The sequence below is a fragment of the Pseudorca crassidens genome, chromosome 21 (assembly GCF_039906515.1).
Source record: "Pseudorca crassidens isolate mPseCra1 chromosome 21, mPseCra1.hap1, whole genome shotgun sequence".
Lineage (NCBI taxonomy): Eukaryota > Metazoa > Chordata > Mammalia > Artiodactyla > Delphinidae > Pseudorca > Pseudorca crassidens.
Window position 1 is genome coordinate 3,699,930 of NC_090316.1, and position 20,781 is coordinate 3,720,710.

The window sequence follows — 20,781 nt, forward strand, 5'->3', positions numbered from 1 at the left end:
TCAGAATGGAAGAGGGGAACCTCTGGTGACTCGCCTCCCTGTTCCTCATTAAGTCACAGCACAACTGATGCCACACTAGCTCAAAGCTTCTCAGCAATTACCAACTACGGACTTGCCCTTGAAGAGCTCCTGAAAGCTGCGACAGCTCCCATAAAGCAGCAGGGAATAGAGAGAAGCAAGGTCACCTCTTTCACTACACTGATGAACAGATCACAGAATCCAGACCTTAATTCCCAGTCAGGGGACTCTTTCCTCTGTTCTCATGTTCTCCCATACCCCATCCAACACCTCCAAACTCTGTCACAGATTCAAAACCCCTGCAATAAGCAACACTTTGCAAATTATCTTGTATTGTCTTCCCTAGAAACTCCCACCCACAGCCCATGTTAAGTCCCCACTGAGTGGCAAAGCCTAAGCCTCCTGTCCCTAGAGCAGCGACACTTTCCTTGGGCCTAACTGGAGTCATGAGTCAACTGACCTTCACTGATTTGGCTGCATTACTACGAGGCTACCACCTGAATATTACTGGGGATGCATTCAAAACGCAATGTCAGCATTTCCATTTCTCCAGCAGGCTGTTTCTGGAGCACTTAGTCAGTTTCAGTCACTTATTTAATCCACTTGGAAAAACAAAAACAAGTGGGAAGAGGTATGCCTATCAATCAAATTCAAATAAAAACACTGTCCTATTCTCTCTACTACCTTTCCCTATGGTCTTCTGAGTTTGGGCAGTGTTTTGACAATAGATGAATGGTCAATATAATGAAACTTCAAGAGTATTTTTGAAATGATAAAAATGTGCCATCATTTCTTTGTGAAGGTTAGAAAAAAAAAGTACTTTCCAAAAGTCAATATAAACTTGCATCTTACACCCCTCCTACGATAAGCAACAACTTCTGCTGCCCCTTCCAATTTCCAGATCAACCCACCTTGATTTATCTCTCTAAAATGGTACCTGGAGAAATACAGTTACCCCAGGCTGGAGTGTTAGAAAAACAACAAGAAAGGTGGAGTCAAGATGGCAGAGTAGGAAGACACAGAGTTCGCATCTCCAAAAGGGCACCAACTAGGCGCTGGTGGGGGACCTTGGACCCCTAAAAGGATGGGAGAAATCCCCACTCGATCAGGTTGGACATGGGAAGGAAGGAGTGGGGGGAAGAAAAGTGGAGGTGGGATGGGACTGGCACCCCTGTGGGGGGGCTGGGGGAAGGGAGAGGTTCTCACGCTCAGAGGCACCCACTCACAGTAAGAGGATCAGCAGGGAAGGAGAGGGACCTTCACGGAATCAGGGGACTGGAGGGTAATGCGGCCAGCATCTCCCCCAGCCCCTCGGGCCCCCATGAGCCTGCTGAGGTCCCGGGCCTGAACTCCTGCCCCTACCAAGGCCTCTCCTGGTGGCACAGTTCCTGGGCCTGAATTCCTCCTCCCCACCAAGGCCTCTTCCAGCTGCACGAGTCCTGGGCCTGAGCCCCCAACACAAGGCCTCTTCCGGCCGCATGAGTTCCGGACCTGGCCGCATGAGTTCCGGATCTGAGTGGCCCTGGCCAAAGCCTCTTCCGACTGCGCAGGTCCCAGGTCTTAGGCCCGCCCCTGACAAAGCCTCCTCTGGCCACGTGGGTCCAGGTGGGCCAAACGCCGCCCCCCTCCAAGGCCTCCTCCAGCCCCTGTGGGTGTGCCTGTGAACACCTGTGCCCCAGCTGGCCTGCATGGGCACATGTGCTCCAGGCCAGCTCCAGGAACAGACGCTGGTGAAAGGAACACACACAGACGTAGGGCTGACATAGTGAGTCCAGAGACCTACGTAGAGGTCTTGGAGGGCCCACTGGGGAGGTGGGGGTTGGCTGTAGTTCACAATCAGGAGAAGGACACTGATAGAGAAGGCACCAGGGAATATTTTATCTTTTTACTTTTTTTATCTTTTTTTTTTCTTTATTTTCTTTTTTCTTTTTTGCTTTTGCTGTTGTGGTTCTGTTTTGTTGTTTCATTTTTATTATTTTTTCTAATATATTTTTAACTTTTCTAATTCTATTTTTTATTCTTTGTTATTGTTCTGCTCTTTTCTGTTTGTTGCTTTTTTTTTTTTTTTTTTTGCTGCACTGTATAGCTTACAGGGTCTTGGTTCTCAGGCCACTGGCCTGAGCTCCTGTGGTGGGAGCACCAAGTCTAAGCCAGTGGACTAACAGAACTTCAGGTCCCAGGGAATATTAATCAGTGTGAGGTCTCCCAGAGGTCCTCATCTCGGCACCAAGACCCAGCTCCACACAACTGCTGGCAAACTCCAGTACTGGACACCTCAAGCCAAACAACCAGCAAGACAGGAAGACAGCCCCACCAATCAAAAGAAAAATAAGATGACAAAAAAATACGTTACAGCCAAAGAAGCAAGGTAAAAACCTACAAGACCAAAAAAATGAAGAGGAAATAGGCAACCTACCTGAAAAAGAATTCACAGTAATGATAGTAAAGATGATCCAAAATCTCAGAAACAGAATGGAGGCACAGATCAAGAAAATACAAGAAATGTTTAACAAGGACCTAGAAGAACTAAAGAACAAACAGTGATGAACAACACAATAACTAAAATGAAAAATATACTAGATGGAATCAATAGCAGAATAACTGAGGGAGAAGAACAAATAAGTGAGCTGGAAGAAAGAATGATGGAAATAACTGCCGAGGAGCAGAATAAAGAAAAAAGAATGAAAAGAAATGAGGACATTCTCACAGACATCTGGGACAACAGTAAACACACCAACATTTGAATTACAGGGGTCCCAGAAGAAGAAGAGAAAGAGAAAGGGTCTGAAAAAATATTTGATGAAATTATAGTCAAAAACTTCCCTAACATGGGAAATAGTCACCCAAGTCGAAGAAGTACAGAGAGTCCCATACATGATAAGCCCTAGGGGAAACACAGCGAGACACATATTAATCAAACGAACAAAAATTAAGTTCAAAGAAAAAATATTAAAAGCTGCAAGGGAAAAACAAAAAAATAACATATAAAGGAATCCCCATAAGGTCATCAGCTGATTTTTCAGTAGAAACTCTGCAGGCTACTAGATGGCATTGGCAGGATATACCTAAAGTGATGAAAGAGAAGAACCTACAGCCAAGATTACTCTACCCAGCAAGGATCGCATTCAGATTTGACAGAGAAATCCAAAGGTTTACAGACAAGGAAAAGCTAACAGAATTCAGCACCACCAAACCAGCTTTACAACAAATGCTAAAGGAACTTCTCTAGGCAGGAAACACAAGAAAAGACAAAGACCTACAAAAACAAACCCAAAACAATAAAGAAAATGGTAATAGTAACATAGATATCAATAATTACATTAAATGTAAATGGTTTAAATGCTCCAATCAAAAGATATAGACTGGCTGAATGAATACAAAAACAAGACCCGTATATATGCTGTCTACAAGAGACCCACTTCAGACCTAGACACACATACATAGACTGAAACTGAGAAGACAGAAAAAGATATTCCATGCAAATGGAAATCAAGAGAAAGCTGGAGTACCAATACTCATATCAGATAAAATATACTTTAAAATAAAGACTGATACAAGAGACAAGGAACAACACTGCATAATGATCAAGGGATCAATCCAAGAAGAAGACATAATAATTATAAATATTTATGCACCCAACAGAGGACTGCCTCAATACATAAGGCTTAAAAGGGGAAATTGACAGTAACACAATAATAGTGGGGGACTTTTAACCCCCCACTTACACCAATGAACAGATCATCCAGACAGAAACTCAACAAGGAAACACAAGCTTTAAATGACACAACAGACCAGACACACTTAATTGGTATTTATAGGACATTCCAACCAAAAGCAGCAGAGTACACTTTCTCCTCAAGTGCTTACAGAATATTCTCCAGGATAGATCACATCTTGGGTCACAAATCAAGCCTCAGTAAATTTAAGAAAACTGAAATCATATCAAGCATCTTTTCTGAACACAAAGCTATGAGATTAGAAAGCAATCACAGGGACTTCCCTGGTGACGCAGTGGTTAAGAATCCACCTGCCAATGCAGGGGTCATGGGTTTGATCCCTAATCCAGGAAGATCCCACTTGCCACGGAGTAATTAAGCCTGTGTGCCACAGCTAATGAGCCTGCGCTCTAGAGCCAGTGAGCCACAACTACTGAGCCCACATGCCACAACTACTGAAGCCCATGTGCCTAGATCTCTGCTCCAAAATGAGAAAGCACTGCAATGAGACACCTGTGCAGACTAGCTCGCAACAAAGAGTGGCCCCAACTTGCTGCATCAAGAGAAAGCCCACACGCAGCAATGAAGACCCAGTACAACCAAAATAAATAAATTAATTAATTAAAAATTCTTTTAAAAAAGAAATCAATAACAGGGAAAAACTGTAAAAAATACAAACACATGGAGTCTAAAAAAATGCTACTAATGAAGAGATCACTGAAGAAATCAAAGAGGAAATAAAACAATACACAGAAACAAATGACAACGACAACACGATGACGCAAAAGCAGTTCTAAGAGGGAAGTTTATAGCAATTCAATCTCACCTCAAGAAACAAGAAGAATCTCAAATAAACAACTAACCTAACACCTCAAGCAACTAGAGAAAGAAGAACAAAGAAAACCCAAAATTAGTAGAAGGAAAGAAACAAAGATCAGAGCAGAAATAAATGAAACAGAAATGAAGAAAACAACACCAAAGATCAACAAAACTAAACTGGTTCTTTGAGAAGATACACAAAACTGATAAACCTTTATCCAGACTCATCAAGTAAAAAAGGAGGACTCAAATCCATAAAATTAGAAATGAAAAGGGAGAAACTACAAATGACACCACAGAAATACAGAGGATCATAAGAGACTATTACAAACAACTATATGCCAATAAAATGGACAACCTGGAAGAAATGAACAAATTCTTTGACAGGTACAACTTCTAAGACTGAACCAGGAAGAAGTAGAAAATATAAACAGACCAATCACAAGTAATGAAATTGAAACTGTAATTTAAAATCTTCCAAGAAACAAAAGTCCAGGACCAGGTGGCTTCACAGGTGAATTCTATCAAACATTTAGAGAAGCGGTAACACCGATCCTTCTCAAATTCTTCCCAAAATTTGCAGAGGGAGGAACACTCCTAAACTTATTCTAGGAGACCACCATCACCCTGCTACCAAAACCAGACAAAGATATCACAAAAAACAAAAATTACAGGCCAAAATCCTCAAAAAATTACTAGCAAACAGAATCCAACAACACATTAAAGGATCATACACCACAATCGAATGGGATTTATCCTAGGAATGCAAGGATTACAAGGATTCTTCTATATAAGCAAATCAATCGATGTGATACATCATATTAACAAATTAAAGAAAAAAACCACATGATCATCTCAATAGATGCAGAAAAAAGCTTTTAGACAAAATTCAACACCCATTTATGATAAAAACTCTCCAGGAAGTGGGCACAGAGAGAACCTACTTCAACGTAATAAAGGCCATATACGACAAACCCATAGCAAACATCATTCTCAATGGTGAAAAACTTGAGAGCATTTCCTCTAAGATCAGGAAGAAGACAAGGATGTCCACTCTTGCCACTATTATTTAACATAGTTTTGGAAGTCCTAGCCACAGCAGAGAAGAAAAAAGAAACAAAAGGAATACAAATTGGAAAAGAAGAAGTAAAACTCTCAGTTTGCAGATGACATGATACTATACAGCAAAAATACTAAAGATGCCACCAGAAAACTACTAAAGCTAATCAATTTGGTAAACTTGAAGGATACAAAATTAATGCACAAAAATCTCTTGCAGTCCTATACGCTAACAACAAAAAAATCAGTAAGGAAACAATCCCCTTTACCATGGCAACAAAAAGAATAAAATACCCAGGAATAAACCTACCTAGGGAGACAAAAGACCTGTATGCAGAAAACTCTAAGACACTGATGAAAGAAGTTAAAGGTGATACAAACAGATGGAGAGATATACCATGTTCTTGGATTGGAAGAATCAATATTGTGAAAATGACTCTACTACCCAAAGCAATCTACAGATTCAATGCAATCCCTATCAAATTACCAATGGCATTTTTCATAGAATTAGAACAAAAAATTTTACAATTTGTGTGGAAACACAAAAGACTCCAAATAGCCAAGCAATCTTGAGAAAGAAAAACAGAGTTAGAGGAATCAGGCTCCCTGACTTCAGACTATACTACAAAGCTACAGTAATCAAGACAGTACTGGCACAAAAAACAGAAATATAGATCAATGGTACAGGATAGAAAGCCCAGAGATAAACCCACGCACATATGGTTAACTAATCTATGTCAAAGGAGGCAAGAATATACAATGGAGAAAAGACAGCCTCTTCAATAAGTGGTGCTGGGAAAGCTGGACAGCTACATGTAAAAGAATGAAATTAGAACACTTCCTAACACCATACACAAAAATAAACTCAAAATGGATTAAAGACCTAAATGTAAGACCAGACACTATAAAACTCTTCAAGAAAAACATAGGCAGAACACTCTTTGACATAAATCACAGCAGGATCTCTTTCGACCCACCTCCTACAGTAATGAAAATAAAAACAAAAATAAACAAATGGGACCTAATTAAACTTAAAAGCTTTTGTACAGCAAAGAAAACCATAAACGAGATGAAAACACAACCCTCAGAATGGGAGAAAATATTTGCAAACAAAGCAACTGACAAGGGATTAATCTCCAAAATATACCAACAGCTCATGCAGCTCAATATCAAAAAAACAAACAACCCAATCAAAAAACGGGCAGAAGACCTAAAGAGACATGTCTCAAAGAAGACATACAGATGGCCAAGAGGCACATGAAAAGATGCTCAACATTGTTAATTATTAGCAATTATTATTAGCACTTATTAGAGAAATGCAGATCAAAACTACAATGAGGTATCACCTCACACTGGTCAGAATGACCATCATCAAAAAATCTACAAAGAGGGGCTGCCCTGGTGGCGCAGTGGTTGAGAGTCCGCCTGCCGATGCAGGGGACATGGGTTCGTGCCCCGGTCTGGGAAGATCCCACATGCCGCAGAGTGGCTGGGCCCATGAGCCATGGCCACTGAGCCTGCGCGTCCGGAGCCTGTGCTCCACAACGGGAGAGGCCACAACGGTGAGAGGCCCGCATACCGCAAAAAAAAAAAAAAAAAAAAAAATCTACAAAGAATAAATGCTGGAGGGGGTGTGCAGAAAGGGAACTCTCTTGCACTGTTGGTGGGAATGTAAATTGATACAGCCACTATGGAGAACAGTATGGAGGTTCCTTAAAAAACTAAAAATAGAATTACCATATGACCCAGCAATCCCACTACTGGGCATATACCCTAAGAAAACCATAATTCAAAAAGACACATGCACCCCAATGTTCATTGCAGCACTATTTACAATAGCCAGGACATGGAAGCAACCTAAATGTCCATCAACAGAGGAATGGATAAAGAAGATATGGTACATATGTACAATGGAATATTACTCAGTCATAAAAAGGAATGAAACTGAGTCATTTGCACAGACGTGGATGGACCCAGAGACTGTCATACAGAGTGAAGTAAGTCATAAAGAGAAAAACAATTATTGTATATTAACACATATATGTGGAATCTAGAAAAATGGTACAGATGAACCTATCTGCAGAGCAGGAATAGAGACACAGACATAGCGAACAAATGTGTGGACACAGGCCGGGGGGCGGGGGGGGGCAGGGGGGGAGGTAAGTGGGGGTGGGATGAATTGGGAGATTGGGAGACATGTATACACTAGCATATGTAAAACAGATAGCTAGTGGGAACCTGCTGTATGGCGTAGGGAGCTCCACTTAGTGCTCTGTGGTGACCTAGATGGGTGGGATTAGGGGGTGTGGAGGGAGGTCCAAGAGGGAGAGGATATATATACACATATAGCTGATTCACTTCGTTTTACAGTAGAAACTAACACGACATTGTAAAGCAACTATACCCAAAAAAATAAATAAAAATAAAAAATAGATTAAAAAAAAAAAACAGTACCTGGCACTTCATCTCCGCATACCTAAATTAAAATGCACACTCTTCACCCTCCATGATTCTGCCCCTTTCTAAATGGTTATCTTTCTAAACCTATCTCTCTCAGATATGCTTTGCAAACCAACCTGGGCAGTTTCCTCCACGTTCTCCAAAAAATTTGTATTTTCTGCCACCACACCCTTGGTCATACCCTTCCCTCAGTCTGAAATGCCCTCCCCAAAACTCAATTAATCAGAATACTAGTCATTCTTTAAGAACAGTGCAACTTTCACCTCCTCCATGAAGCCATCACCAGCACAGCTGAAAATGATCATTCCCTCTCTCTGACCAAAGAATTAGCCCCCATGTGGTAAGGACTGTCTTCTGCTTCTTTGTACCATGACAGTGCCCAGCACAGGTGACTAGCACATAATAAGTGTTCATTAAATAGATTTAATAAATGCATGCACACTTACACACCTGCAGAATAACATCACACTAGAAATAAATAACACCAACCATTTTTACCAAGGCAAATAAGGAACAGGAGGTTTAAAATGTCATTTTGATTCTCCTCAGGTACACTCAGAAAACTACAAAACCTATGAGTAAGGTAGACCCAAACTCACCTACCAATAAGTCAAAGGACTATGTAGACATTTGATAGTATCTCTATATAGTGAAGTAAAAATCATGTTTTATCGAAGTTAAAAACAGCTTAATTAGCACAAAATCACAAAGTTAAGGCTATGCCAAGGAGGAGTTTTACACAGTCTTGGGGTGATGACAGTCAGTACTCCCTGAGACAAAGTGAATAAATGATTAAGTGCCCCAAACCTCTAGCCTAGAATGTTAGGTATTTATGCTACATAATAAAAGCAGAATGATTTTTTTTAAATAATTTAGCTGTTTTATACTTCATTAAGAGTCCCCAACTACTGAAATATCTAATAAATATTCATTATTAAGGTAAAAGGAATTATTGATATACACTGCATTCTTGCTAGCCCCAGGTATTAGGGAGCCCATTATATAATCCCATCTAACACATAAATCAAAATGAATAGTTAGCATTTGACTTCTTCAACTGAACAACAGCTACCAATACATTAGGTCAGATTCCTTGTCTACCCAAAACAGAAAATCAGTGTCAGACAGTGATGGAGTTGAGGAGAGTCAGGATTGTATTTTTTCTAAATGTCAGCTTCAAAGGTCAGGAATATGATGATGATAATGATCATAATAAATAATAATGGCAGCAAACACTTCCATATCATTTATTACATGCCAAGTATGGTTTTGAGATCCTTACATATGTCAATCTACCTAATCCTCAAAAGATTTCTGACACATATATCACTATAATCCCATTTTACAGATGAGAAAACTGAGGCAAAAATAGCTTGGACAACTTACTCAAGGTCATGCATCTCATAAGTTACAAAGCCAGAACTGACGCTCAAGAAGCCTAGCTAAAGAGCCAAAGCTCTTAACCACATTCAGTACCCTTCTCTGCCTGACTCCCAGGACTCCTATGGCCTTTATCTCCTGCTGATTGAGTACCTTTTCTCCATCCGCACTGCTGCCTTCCTATCTCTGTGAAACCTGTTGCTTTAATTATTCACTAATAATTCTACATCTTCCTAAGGTGTAGAACTCAGAAATACAGGATGTGATTCTAGTAGCCTGTTTTAGGTAATTTCAAGTCACTTCTTGATTTGAAGAATTCTCAGCTTCTGAGATTTGAAATTTCAATAGCACTTCCTATCTGTTACCTGAAAGAGGAAGGTAGGGATACACTTACTAGTATCTGGAGTTTTCTCTTCAGATCTGCCAAATAAAAATTCATATTTGGCCTTGGCAACACTCTGGGAATGTGCTGATGCACTGTTAACCCAAACAAATGTCTCTGCCTGCAAAATTAGAGCAAAACAAAGACATCATTAAAAGTATATCATAAAAAATACATCATAAAGCAAATCAACCAACAAGAGAATGGTTATGACATTTCTACTTGATAGAATGCTATACAGCCATTAAAAATGAAACATGAAAATCATAACATAACATAAATCAGAATACAAGATGATCACAGCAAGATTACAACTATATAGAAAGATAAACATACAAACATCTATAGGGGAACAAGAAAAATATGAAAAGGTTGGCTTGATTGGAGGGCAGAATTATGGTAGAATTTCTAAAACTTAAGTATATGTTACTTTTTTGCAATAAGAAAACTGTATTTTATTTTTAGACACATCATTTTCCAAATGATTATCATTACCCACAGTCCATACCAGGAATACTTCTGTGCATGGGTTCTGCTAAAGTATGTAAACAAAAGGTAGTCTTTCCCCAAAAGAGACCACATTTTTATTTAATCAGGAACACCATTTAGCCAAACAGGAGTACCAGGCGTTTATACTTATTATCCTAAATTCAAGCATCTGTCCCAGTGTCCTTTGGGACACTTATTTGAAAGAAAAACTACAAAGGTCACTGAAGTGGTTCACAACATGATTCTCAACTCCTATCACCCTTTTCCTGGCTGCTTTAGGCAACTGCCAAAAATCAGGAGTGCCTCCTTTCTCTGGCCTAGGATTAATTAAAAATAAGTAACAAGGCAGAAATTTCAAAACACAAAGAAATTTGACCGAGTCCAATCAGGGAGTCATTATGCTGCCTCTCTGCCTCTTCACTCCGAACTCAAAAATTAAAACCAGGATCCAGATATTACCACACTGGTTTCTATCGTCTAATCATGAGGCATCTTTCTCATGTCTGAGCAGCAACTGACCATTCACTTTAGGAGAGAGGAGCATGAAGGGTTCTATCAGCAACCAGGCAGCTACTTCAAGGAGGGAAATTTTATGACATCTGCTTTACCCTTTGGAGCAGAAATGATTGACAGCAGTGAGGAGGCGCATGGCTGGGTTATGAGTACCTCCATTACCCTCTGCAGACAGGTTCAGTGGGCCGGCCTCTCTTTGTTCTTGAATAACAATATCAAAGACCTTCTTGAACAATTTCAGGATTGCAATTTCTTAAAATAGCTCTACAATCACTTAATGTTCACAATGTGTAAAATTATTCCACTCCTCTTGGAGTTGCATGTTTCATAATCACAGGCTGTTAATTATCCTTTTCCCTGATGGAGAGGCAATATTCACTTGTTGATGTGTTTAGGGAGCCTCAGGCTGATAAAGGAGGAATTTGGTGCCCTAATTTAGGTAGGGGTGGTTAAGAAAGGCTCTCTCCCACAGAGATGAGAAGGATGGGAGCTGAGGAAGGGCAGAAACATGCAGCTGAACAGAGGGAGGGTCACACACAATGGCCTCAAAGTATGAAAGGACCAGGCTACCCAAATAACTGAGGGAAAGCCAATGTGGCCACAGAACAGTGGGTACACGGGCAAGTTCAGAGGCAGACCAGAGAAACAGCACAGCACGAACAAACACTTGAAAGGACGCAGGGGCCAAAAACACAGGCTGCAGGTCAGGGAAAGGCTTGACGGGAAGCCACTGGACTGTTCTAAATGTACGGTGGTCACTAACGTTTTTATTAGATCATTCACTTACACTTTAAAAAAAATCATACGGTTGTTATAGGGGAAACTGATTGGAGTCAGTCAAGAGGAAGGAGAGACACCAGTCAGAAGTGCCAATGAGAATGCATGAAAGTTTCGAGTAGGATGACGGCAATGGAAACAGACAGAAGTAGATAAATATGAAATATACCTGTAGGGAAACTCTATATAAATTTTCTGACAAACTGGGTTTAAGGAATAAGGGAAAGGAAGAAATCAAGCATAACTGTAATGGATAACATTTACTAACCACTTAACTCCAGGCCAGGCTGTTCCAGTGCAATACCTGGGATGTCTTATGCAATACTCAGAACAGTCCTATGAGGTGGGGGCACTGCTGCCATCCCAGTCTCACAGGCAGAGAAAGGGAGGCTTGTCGCTTGTCCAAGGTGACACAGCTAGTAAACCGTGGACCCCAGATTCAGATCCTGAATCCAGAACCCATGGCCCAGAGAATGATCTCAGGAATCTGGTTTGAGCAGCTGGGTGGTGTGTTGAGATGGGGGAGACTAGAGAAGAAACATTGTCAATAGATTGCATTTGGGCCTGAGGTAACCTCAGGAAAACAATAGAGAAGAAGATTTTAAAGGAAAACTCCATTACTTGGGAAAAGAGTCTGAAAAAGAATGGATATATGGGGAATTCCCCGGCGGTCATTACGACTCTGCACTCTCACTGCTGAGGGCTGGGGTTCAATCCCTGGTCAGGGAACTAAGATCCTACAAGCTGCACAGCGTGGCCAAAAACAAAAAAAGAAAAAGAATGGATACGTGTATATGTATAACTGAATCACTTTGCTGTACATCTGAAACTAACAACATTATAAATCAACTATACTCCAAAGTAAAATAAAAATTAAATTAAATTTTAAAATGCTGATTTCTCCATCAGGGAAATGCAAATCAAAACCACAATGAGCTATCACCTCACCCCTGTCAGAATGGCTAACATCAAAAAGAACACAAAAAATAAATGGTGGTGAGGATGTGGAGAAAAGGGAAACCTCCTACCCTGTTGGTGAGGAAAAAAACAAAACAGAACTCCATTACCATGGTGCTAGAAAATAAGAAATGCCATCGATGAAGCAGCAATTTTAAGGAATTCCAGGAAGGTAATTTTTTGACACACAGTCTTAAAGCCTGGGAACTATTCTCCAAAGAAAGGTTCCTCTTGAGCAAGAGTGCTTAACCTCAGAATTTTGGAAGTCTTAAGTTAGGGAAAAAAATTACATCTTTATTTTCACTTAACTTAAACCGAAATGTAGCTTTTTTTTTTTCAAATATGCATGTATTCAACAAACCACAGTATTATTATCAGTAACCGTAACTTTGTCACCAATTGAAATAACAGCCATTTTCACTTCATATAACAATTATTGCAAATAACTTGAACTATCATTTATACCCATTCCTACTTTGAAATGACAGTAGTTACAAGACCCACCACTAAATCTCACTATGAATAAGAAAATACAATATATCACCATATCACACATTTGTTTAATATATTGGTACCCTATATAATTGGTTTCTTTTACAGCTCCATGTATATTACTGTATACACTTAAAAAGCATTACTCTGACAAGAGATCCAGAGCTTTACAAGACTGTCAAAAGGGGCCACAGCACAGAAGAAGGTTAAGAGACCCTGTTCAAGAGCATCAGTCCTTAAACTGCAGTGCATGGTCTATTAGTGGCTTTGTAAGCAGCTGTGTGGGTTATGGCCAGATTTTCTTTATAAATAAGTTTATACACACACATATATATTTAACAGAATAAAATGAAAAATACCAAAGTAGATATAGAACTTGGTAAGATAACCATTGTTTTATGAAACTTCTAGAGTGTGTGTGTGTGTGTGTGTTTTGGGTCATGATGTAAAATATATTTTTCACCGTGAGTCCAGATCAAAACTGTGGAAACACAGTGCTCCAAAGTGGTTCTCAAACTTAAGCATGAATTAGCATTACCTACAGGGCTTGTTAAAGCACATATTGGGGTTTCACCCAGAGTTTCTGGTTCAGGGGGCCTGGGATTTGGGGCCTGAGAATGTGTGTTTTCTAGCAACTTTGCCCGCGATGTTGATGCTGCTGGTCCAGGGACCACATTTTGTGAACCACTGCTCTAGACCAGTGTTTCCCATGCTTTACTGTATATATGAACTGCCTGGGAGTCTTGTTAAAACACAGATCAAGCAGGTCTGGGGTGGGGCCTGAGACTCTGCATTCCTAAGACGTTCCCAGAGGATGCTGAGGCTGGTCCACAGAGCACACTTGTGCTAAGGTTTGGAAGTGAAGCACTGTTCAAAGCACAGACTCTCACAGAAGAGAAACACCTGTTAAAACGATGCTCTAACCAAGAGTAAAAGATACTACAGGGCTCCACTCTAATAAAGCACTCCATACTCTGAAAATTGTGGGGAACCCCAAAACCCAACATTCAGGCCCAGTCAAAGCACAACCATTCCCCTGACTTGCCCAGTGAAATAAAATGCACTCGGCTTATATTAGTTATTCTTAAAGCTAGGTGCCCCACTGCCCTTCCCATGCCAAGGGTTACAGTTCTTCACCCACCTATCTCCACAACAATTTTTGCAGGTCAAAAAAATTTTACTTGAAATACTCAGCACTACTTTTTCTTCTGTATTACTAACTGAAAAATATATATTCTTTTTTATCACAGCCACTGTGATAAAGTATGGGATATGAAGTAACATTAGCAAATGGACTGTCGGCTGATCCAGACTTGAATCCCAGGTGAGACTCCCACTCAGTCACACTAATGTTCAGTCCTGGACTTCAGCTTCAGTCTTAGACTTCAGCTTCTTTTTATTGGTAAAAAGAGATATTCAAATTCATCTCTAAGGTCCCTTCTAATTCTGAAGCACAAAGATTCTTCACACTTCTGAGCCACCTTCACAGATATTTCATTAAGGAGGAATAACACAAGTCTTTTCCTTGTGATGAAGTTACAATGACATGGTCACCATAATATGTAAGTCGGCAGTCCATCTTTAAATGGACAGGACAAGTAAAATCTCAACCTTACATTTTACATAGCTTTTCAAATTTACAAAGAGTTTTCACCTAATATCATCCAAGTCTCAAGATGTTGCTGATTATAATTACCAATTTCAGATACAAGAGAAACACTACTGACGTAAACTAATTTTTTTAATTGCCTAACTATAAAAAATCAAGAGGAGAAAGCAGAAAGCTGCAGGCAAATTTTAGAAGTAATTTCAGTTGACTTGGGAGGGGACGTATGGGGTCAGGGGTGGGAGAGGTGGAGACAGGCCTTGAGGGTAGTCTGAGGAGGGTGGCGTGCTCCTTCACATCCTTATCATTTCAATTTCAGGATCATGTTCAGAGGATATGAGACCTCTAAAGTCAGTCAGGGCTGAATATTATAAAGTGCTTTAAGCCAGAGAATATTAAAAGCTAAACTAACGACTATAAAAATAATGTTTCACAACTCACTCAAAACTAATATGATTCCAACATTCACACTCCATGCCTGATCCCACTCAGTGCCATCTGATTCCATCACCCAGAAGTCAGGCCCACAGAAGCAGGGCACCGAGTGCGGCAACTCAAGTACAGGCAGCACTAGAAGCTTAGTGCCAATGCTGCCAAAGACAATGGTTGGGTGTTATGGGCAGAACTGTGTCCCAAAATTCATATGTTGAGTCCTAGCTCCAGCACCTTACACGTGACTGCATTTGGAAACAGGGTCTATAAGGTCATTAGGGTAGGCCCTAATCCAATATGACTGGTGCCCTTATAAGAGATTAGGACACAGACACACATGGAAGTCCATACAAAGACACAGGGAGAAGGCAGCCAGCCATCTGCAGGCCAAAGAAAGAGGCCTCGGAAGAAACCAACCCTACTGACACCTTGAGCCTGGACTTCTTAGATTACAGACCTGTGAGAGCATAATTTTCCCTCTGGCTAAGCTACCCAGTCTGTGGCACCTTATTACAGCAGCCTATCATCAGGGAAAGCTGAAAGAGCTAAGAGCAAATGGGAAGTTGTTTAAGATGACAGGTAACTTAGGTCTGTTAAAAGGGAACAGAACCAACCAAGCCACACCAAAGAATACTCAAAGGCAAAGGAAAGGGGGAAGGGGGAAGGTGGAAGGAGGAGGGGTCAACACAAGCAGGACTGGTGAAAAGGAAAGGTTATCAAGCAGTTAGATCCCCAGATCTGTTTCACTGGAAAATTTGCCACCCCCCACTTCATTCAGGCAAAAGACTGGAATTTTATTCATGAGTGAGATTTTTCACAGAACATCTCTGGCCTGGGGGACACGAAGCACAACTGATACAAGGACACCAGAGTAGCAAGGGGACTTGCTGCTGTATGCTAAGATGCTTAGACTTCTTCTCCAGCTCTGTTCCCTGAGCTGGTCTACAAGCAGGTACCCCCAGTAGCAATGAGCACACCCAGCCACTCAATATCCAGTTCTTTTATTTCACCCAACCTATGGAGTGCTGCACCCTGGACTTTACCCTGCAGGCAAGAGATCTGAAGAGCTTTCTCTGCAGAAAGCAACCACCTCACGAAGAAAGACCTAAATAGTTATGTCAGGGGTCCACTGATGAATGGCTTAACCAGCTCCTCCCCACAGTGAAGCTCAGAACTTCCAACTGGCTATTTAGACCCACTATTACATGACATTAGATTCCTTAACTTACATGACTATGAGTTATTTGAAAATTACAGGCCCATTATTTTGCAGAGTGTTCTTCAACGTGGGTTTGTCTTTACATTTCCTCATGATTACAGTCATATACTTTTTTTTTAATTTTTATTTTATATTGAGTATAGTCGATTTACAATGCTGTGTTAGTTTCAGGTGTACAGCAAAGTGGTTCAGTTATACATATATCCATTCTTTTTCAGACTCTTTTCCCATATAGGTTATTACGGAATATTGAGTAGAGTTCCCTGTGCTATACAGTAGGTCCTTGTTGACTATCTATTTTATACAGAGTAGTGTATATGTTAATCCCAAACTCCTAATTTATCCCTCCCTGACACCTTTCCCCTTTGGTAACCATAAATTTGTTTTCTATGTCTGTGAGTCTGTTTCTGTTTTGTAAACAAGTTCATTTGTATCATTTTTTTAGATTCCACATATAAGTGATATCATATGATATTTGTCTTTGACTTACTTCACTTACTATGATCATCTCTAGATTGATCCATGCTGCTGCAAATGGCATTATTTCATTCTTTTTTTTTTTTATTCTTTTTTTATGGCTGAGTAATATTCTATTGTATATATGTACCACATCTTCTTTATCCATTCATCTGTCAATGGGCATTTAGGTTGCTTCCATGTCTTGGCTATTGTAAACAGTGCTGCAATGAACACTGGGGTCCATGTATCTTTTTGAAGTATGGTTTTCTCTGGATACATGCCCAGGTGTGGGACTGCTGGATCACATGGTAGTTATATTTTTAATTTTTTAAGGAACCTCCATACTGTCCTTCATAGTGGCTGTTATCAATTTACATTCCCACCAACAGTGTAGGAGGGTTCCCTTTTCTCCACACCCTCTCCAGCATTTACTGTTTGTAGACTTTTTTTTTAACTTTTTATTTTATATTGAAGTATAGCCAATTAACAGTGTTGTGATAGTTTCACATGCACAGCAAAGGGACTCAGCCATACATATACATGTATCCATTCTCCCCCAAACTCCCCTCCCATCCAGGCTGCCACATAACACTGAGCAGAGTTCCCTGTGCTATACAGTAGGTCCTTGTTGGTTACCTATTTTAAATAAAGCAGTGTGTACATGTCGATCCCAAACTCCCTGACTATCCCTTTCCCCCATCCTTCCCTGCTGGTAATCATAAGTTCATTCTCCACAGTGGCCGTATCAATTTACATTCTCACCAACAGTGCAAGAGGGTTCCCTTTTCTCCACACTCTCTCCAGCATTTATTGTTTCTAGACTTTTTGATGATGGCCATTCTGACCGGTGTGAGATGATATCTCATTGTAGTTTTGATTTGCATTTCTCTAACACTTTGCAATACTGAGCATCTGTTCATGTGCTTTTTGGCCATCTGTATGTCTTCTAGATCTTCTGCCCATTTTTTAAAATATTTTACTATACTTACTTTATTATTTATCCTTCCATCTACGTATAGTTCAATCCTTCCTTTATATCAGTATATTTCAAAAAATATTTGTAGACATCAAGTACACTTCCTTCTAAAAAATTTAATATGCATATAATCACCTAAAGGTCAATATTTATTTTTAACACCTTTATTGGAGTATAATTGCTTTACATTGTTGTGTTAGTTTCTGCTGTATAACAAAGTGAATCAGCTCTATGTATACATACATCCCCATATCCCCTCCCTCTTGCCTCTCCCTCCCACCCTCCCTATCCCACCCCTATAGGTGGTCACAAAGTACCAGCTGATCTCCCTGTGCTTCGTGGCTGCTTCCCACTAGCTATCTATTTTGCATTTGGTAGTGTATATATGTCAATGCCACTCTCTCACTTCGTCTCAGCTTACCCTTCCCCCTCCCCGTGTCCTCAAGTCCATTCTCTACGTCTGCATCTTTATTCCTGTCCTGCCCCTAGGTTCTTCAGAACCTTTTTTTTTTCCTTAGATCCCATATATATGTGTTAGCATACAGTGTTCGTTTTTCTCTTTCTGACTTACTTCACTCTGTATGACAGACTCTAGGTTCATCCACCTCACTACAAATAACTAAATTTCATTTCTTTTCATGGCTGAGGAAAATTCCATTGTATATATGTGCCACATCTTCTTTATCCATTCATCTGTCAATGGACACTTAGGTTGCTTCCATGTCCTGGCTATTGTAAATAGAGCTGCAATGAATTGTAATACAGACTCTTTCTGAATTATGGTTTTCTCAGGGTATATGCCCAGGAGTGGGATTGCTGGGTCATATGGTAGTTCTATTTTTAGTTTTTTAAGGAACCTCCATACTGTCCTCCATAGTGGCTATATCCCTTTACATTCCCACCAACAGTGCAAGAGGGTTTCCTTTTCTCCACACCCTCTCCAGCATTTAATGTTTGTAGATTTTTTGATGATGGCCATTCTGACCGGTGTGAGGTGATACCTCATTGTAGTTTTGATTTGCATTTCTCTAATGATTAGTGCTGTTGAGCATCCTTTCATATGTTTGCTGGCAATCTGTATATCTTCTTTGGAGAAATGTCTATTGGGTTTGATTTTGATTGGGTTGTTTGGGTTTGTTTTTTTTTTTATATTGAGCTGCATGAGCTGTTTGTATATTTTGGATATTAATCCCTTATCGGTCGCATCATTTGCAAATATTTTCTCCCATTTTGTAGGTTGTCTTTTCATTCTGTTGATGGTTTCCTTTGCTGTGCAAAAGCTTTTAAGTTTAATTAGGTCCCATGTGTTTATTTTTGTTTTTATTTTCATTACTCTAGGAGGTGGGTTCAAAAAGATATTGCTGCGATTTACGTCAAAAAGTGTTCTGTCTATGTTTTCTTCTAATAGCTTTATAGTATCCAGCCTTACATTTAGGTCTTTAGTCCATTTTGAGTTTACTTTTGTGTATGGTGTTAGAGAATGTTCTAATTTCATTCTTTTAGATTCTTTCCCAGCACCACTTATTGAAGAGACTCACTTTTCTCCACTGTATATTCTTGCCTCCTTTGTTGTAGATTAACTGACCTTAGGTGCATGGGTTTACCTCTGGGCTTTCTATCCTGTTCCATTGATCTATAAGTCTGTCATTGTGCCAGTACCATACTGTTTTGATTACTATAGCTTTGTAGTATAGTCTGAAGTTAGGAAGCCTGATTCCTCCAGCTCTGTTTTTCTTTCTCAAGACTGCTTTGGCTATTTGACATCTTTTGTGTTTCCATACAAAATTTAAGGTGTTTTTGGTACATTTCCTCATGATTACATTCAGATTATGCATCTTTGACAGGAATGTCACAGAAGTGATGCTATCCACTCTGCATCCTATTTAGAGACACAGGATTTCAATTTGTCCCATTCCTGATCATATTCACTTTGATCTGCCAGGCCTCTCTACTGTCAACTGAGAACTTTCTCTCTGTAATTAATCAGTATTCTGTGGAAAGACTTAGAAACTATGTACAGTAAGTCCCCTACATATGAACGAGTTCCATTCTGAGAGCACATCTATAAGTCCAATGTGTTCGTAAGTCCAACAAAGTTAGCCGAGGTACCCAACTAACACAATCGACTATATAGTATTGTACTGTAATAGGTTTATAATACTTTTCACACAAATGATACATAAAAAACAAACAAACAAAACAAAAAGTAAAGAAAACATTTTTAATCTTATAGTAGTACAGTACAACAGCTGGCATACAGAGGCTGGCATCAAGTGAACAGGCAAGAAGAGCTACTGACTGGAGGAGGGAGAGGAGGTGGGAGATGGTAGAGCTGAAGGATCGTCAGCAATAGGAGACAGACGGAAAGCTGCAATTTCACTTACGCCTGCCGTTGATGGAACGCACGTTCACATCTCTGAAAGTTTGCATGTAGGGGACTTACTATAAATATTCTGTTCCTCATCAAACCTGCAAATTATAAATTTATTTTTATCAATAAGGACTGAATTTACTATTTTATCCAATGAGCTGTGATCCACTACTTTCGTTATTTACTTCAATGTTCAAGCTGCCTGATTTTGGCCAGTGGAAGCTCTTTCCAGCCGGCTTCTGTTCTCTTTGACACATCCCCAGTATTCTCTGAGCACCTCTTCACTTTCTGGTACAACAGGACGTTCCAGGCCTCTCCCTGGAATCAGTCATTTCTCTACGAACAAAAACCAACCCAAAAACCTGGTCCCTTTCAATGAAGAATATTGTTTAGTATGATACATAAGAACTGGACATTGAGCAGCTGGGTGTGCCCACTGCTACTGGGGGTACCTGCTTGTCGACCAGCTCAGGGGACAGACCTAAGAAATTTTAAATAGGACCCTGCACATGCATGCGCGCGCGCACACACGCGCGCACACACACACACACACACACACACACACTCTCACACACTGCAGTGGGCTAAATAAGGGTCCCCCAAGATGTCCACATCCTAATCCTCAGAACCTGTGAGTACTGCACCACATGGCAAAG

The 20,781-nt window shown here is 40.2% G+C and overlaps 1 protein-coding gene across 16 annotated transcripts in view; it reads right to left on the reverse strand.

The window, feature by feature from the left end:
* PSD3 (pleckstrin and Sec7 domain containing 3) overlaps positions 1 to 20,781 on the reverse strand; it is a 573,112-nt gene that overhangs the window by 429,600 nt on the left and 122,731 nt on the right. For 15 of the 16 annotated variants that reach the window (XM_067721837.1, XM_067721838.1, XM_067721840.1 and 12 more), the window contains one exon: positions 9,847 to 9,955. The exons of the other annotated variant lie outside the window; for it this stretch is intronic. In XM_067721837.1, coding sequence (XP_067577938.1) covers positions 9,847 to 9,955 — 109 coding nt within the window. The remainder of the gene's footprint in view (positions 1 to 9,846; positions 9,956 to 20,781) is intronic. 16 annotated transcript variants of the gene reach the window in all.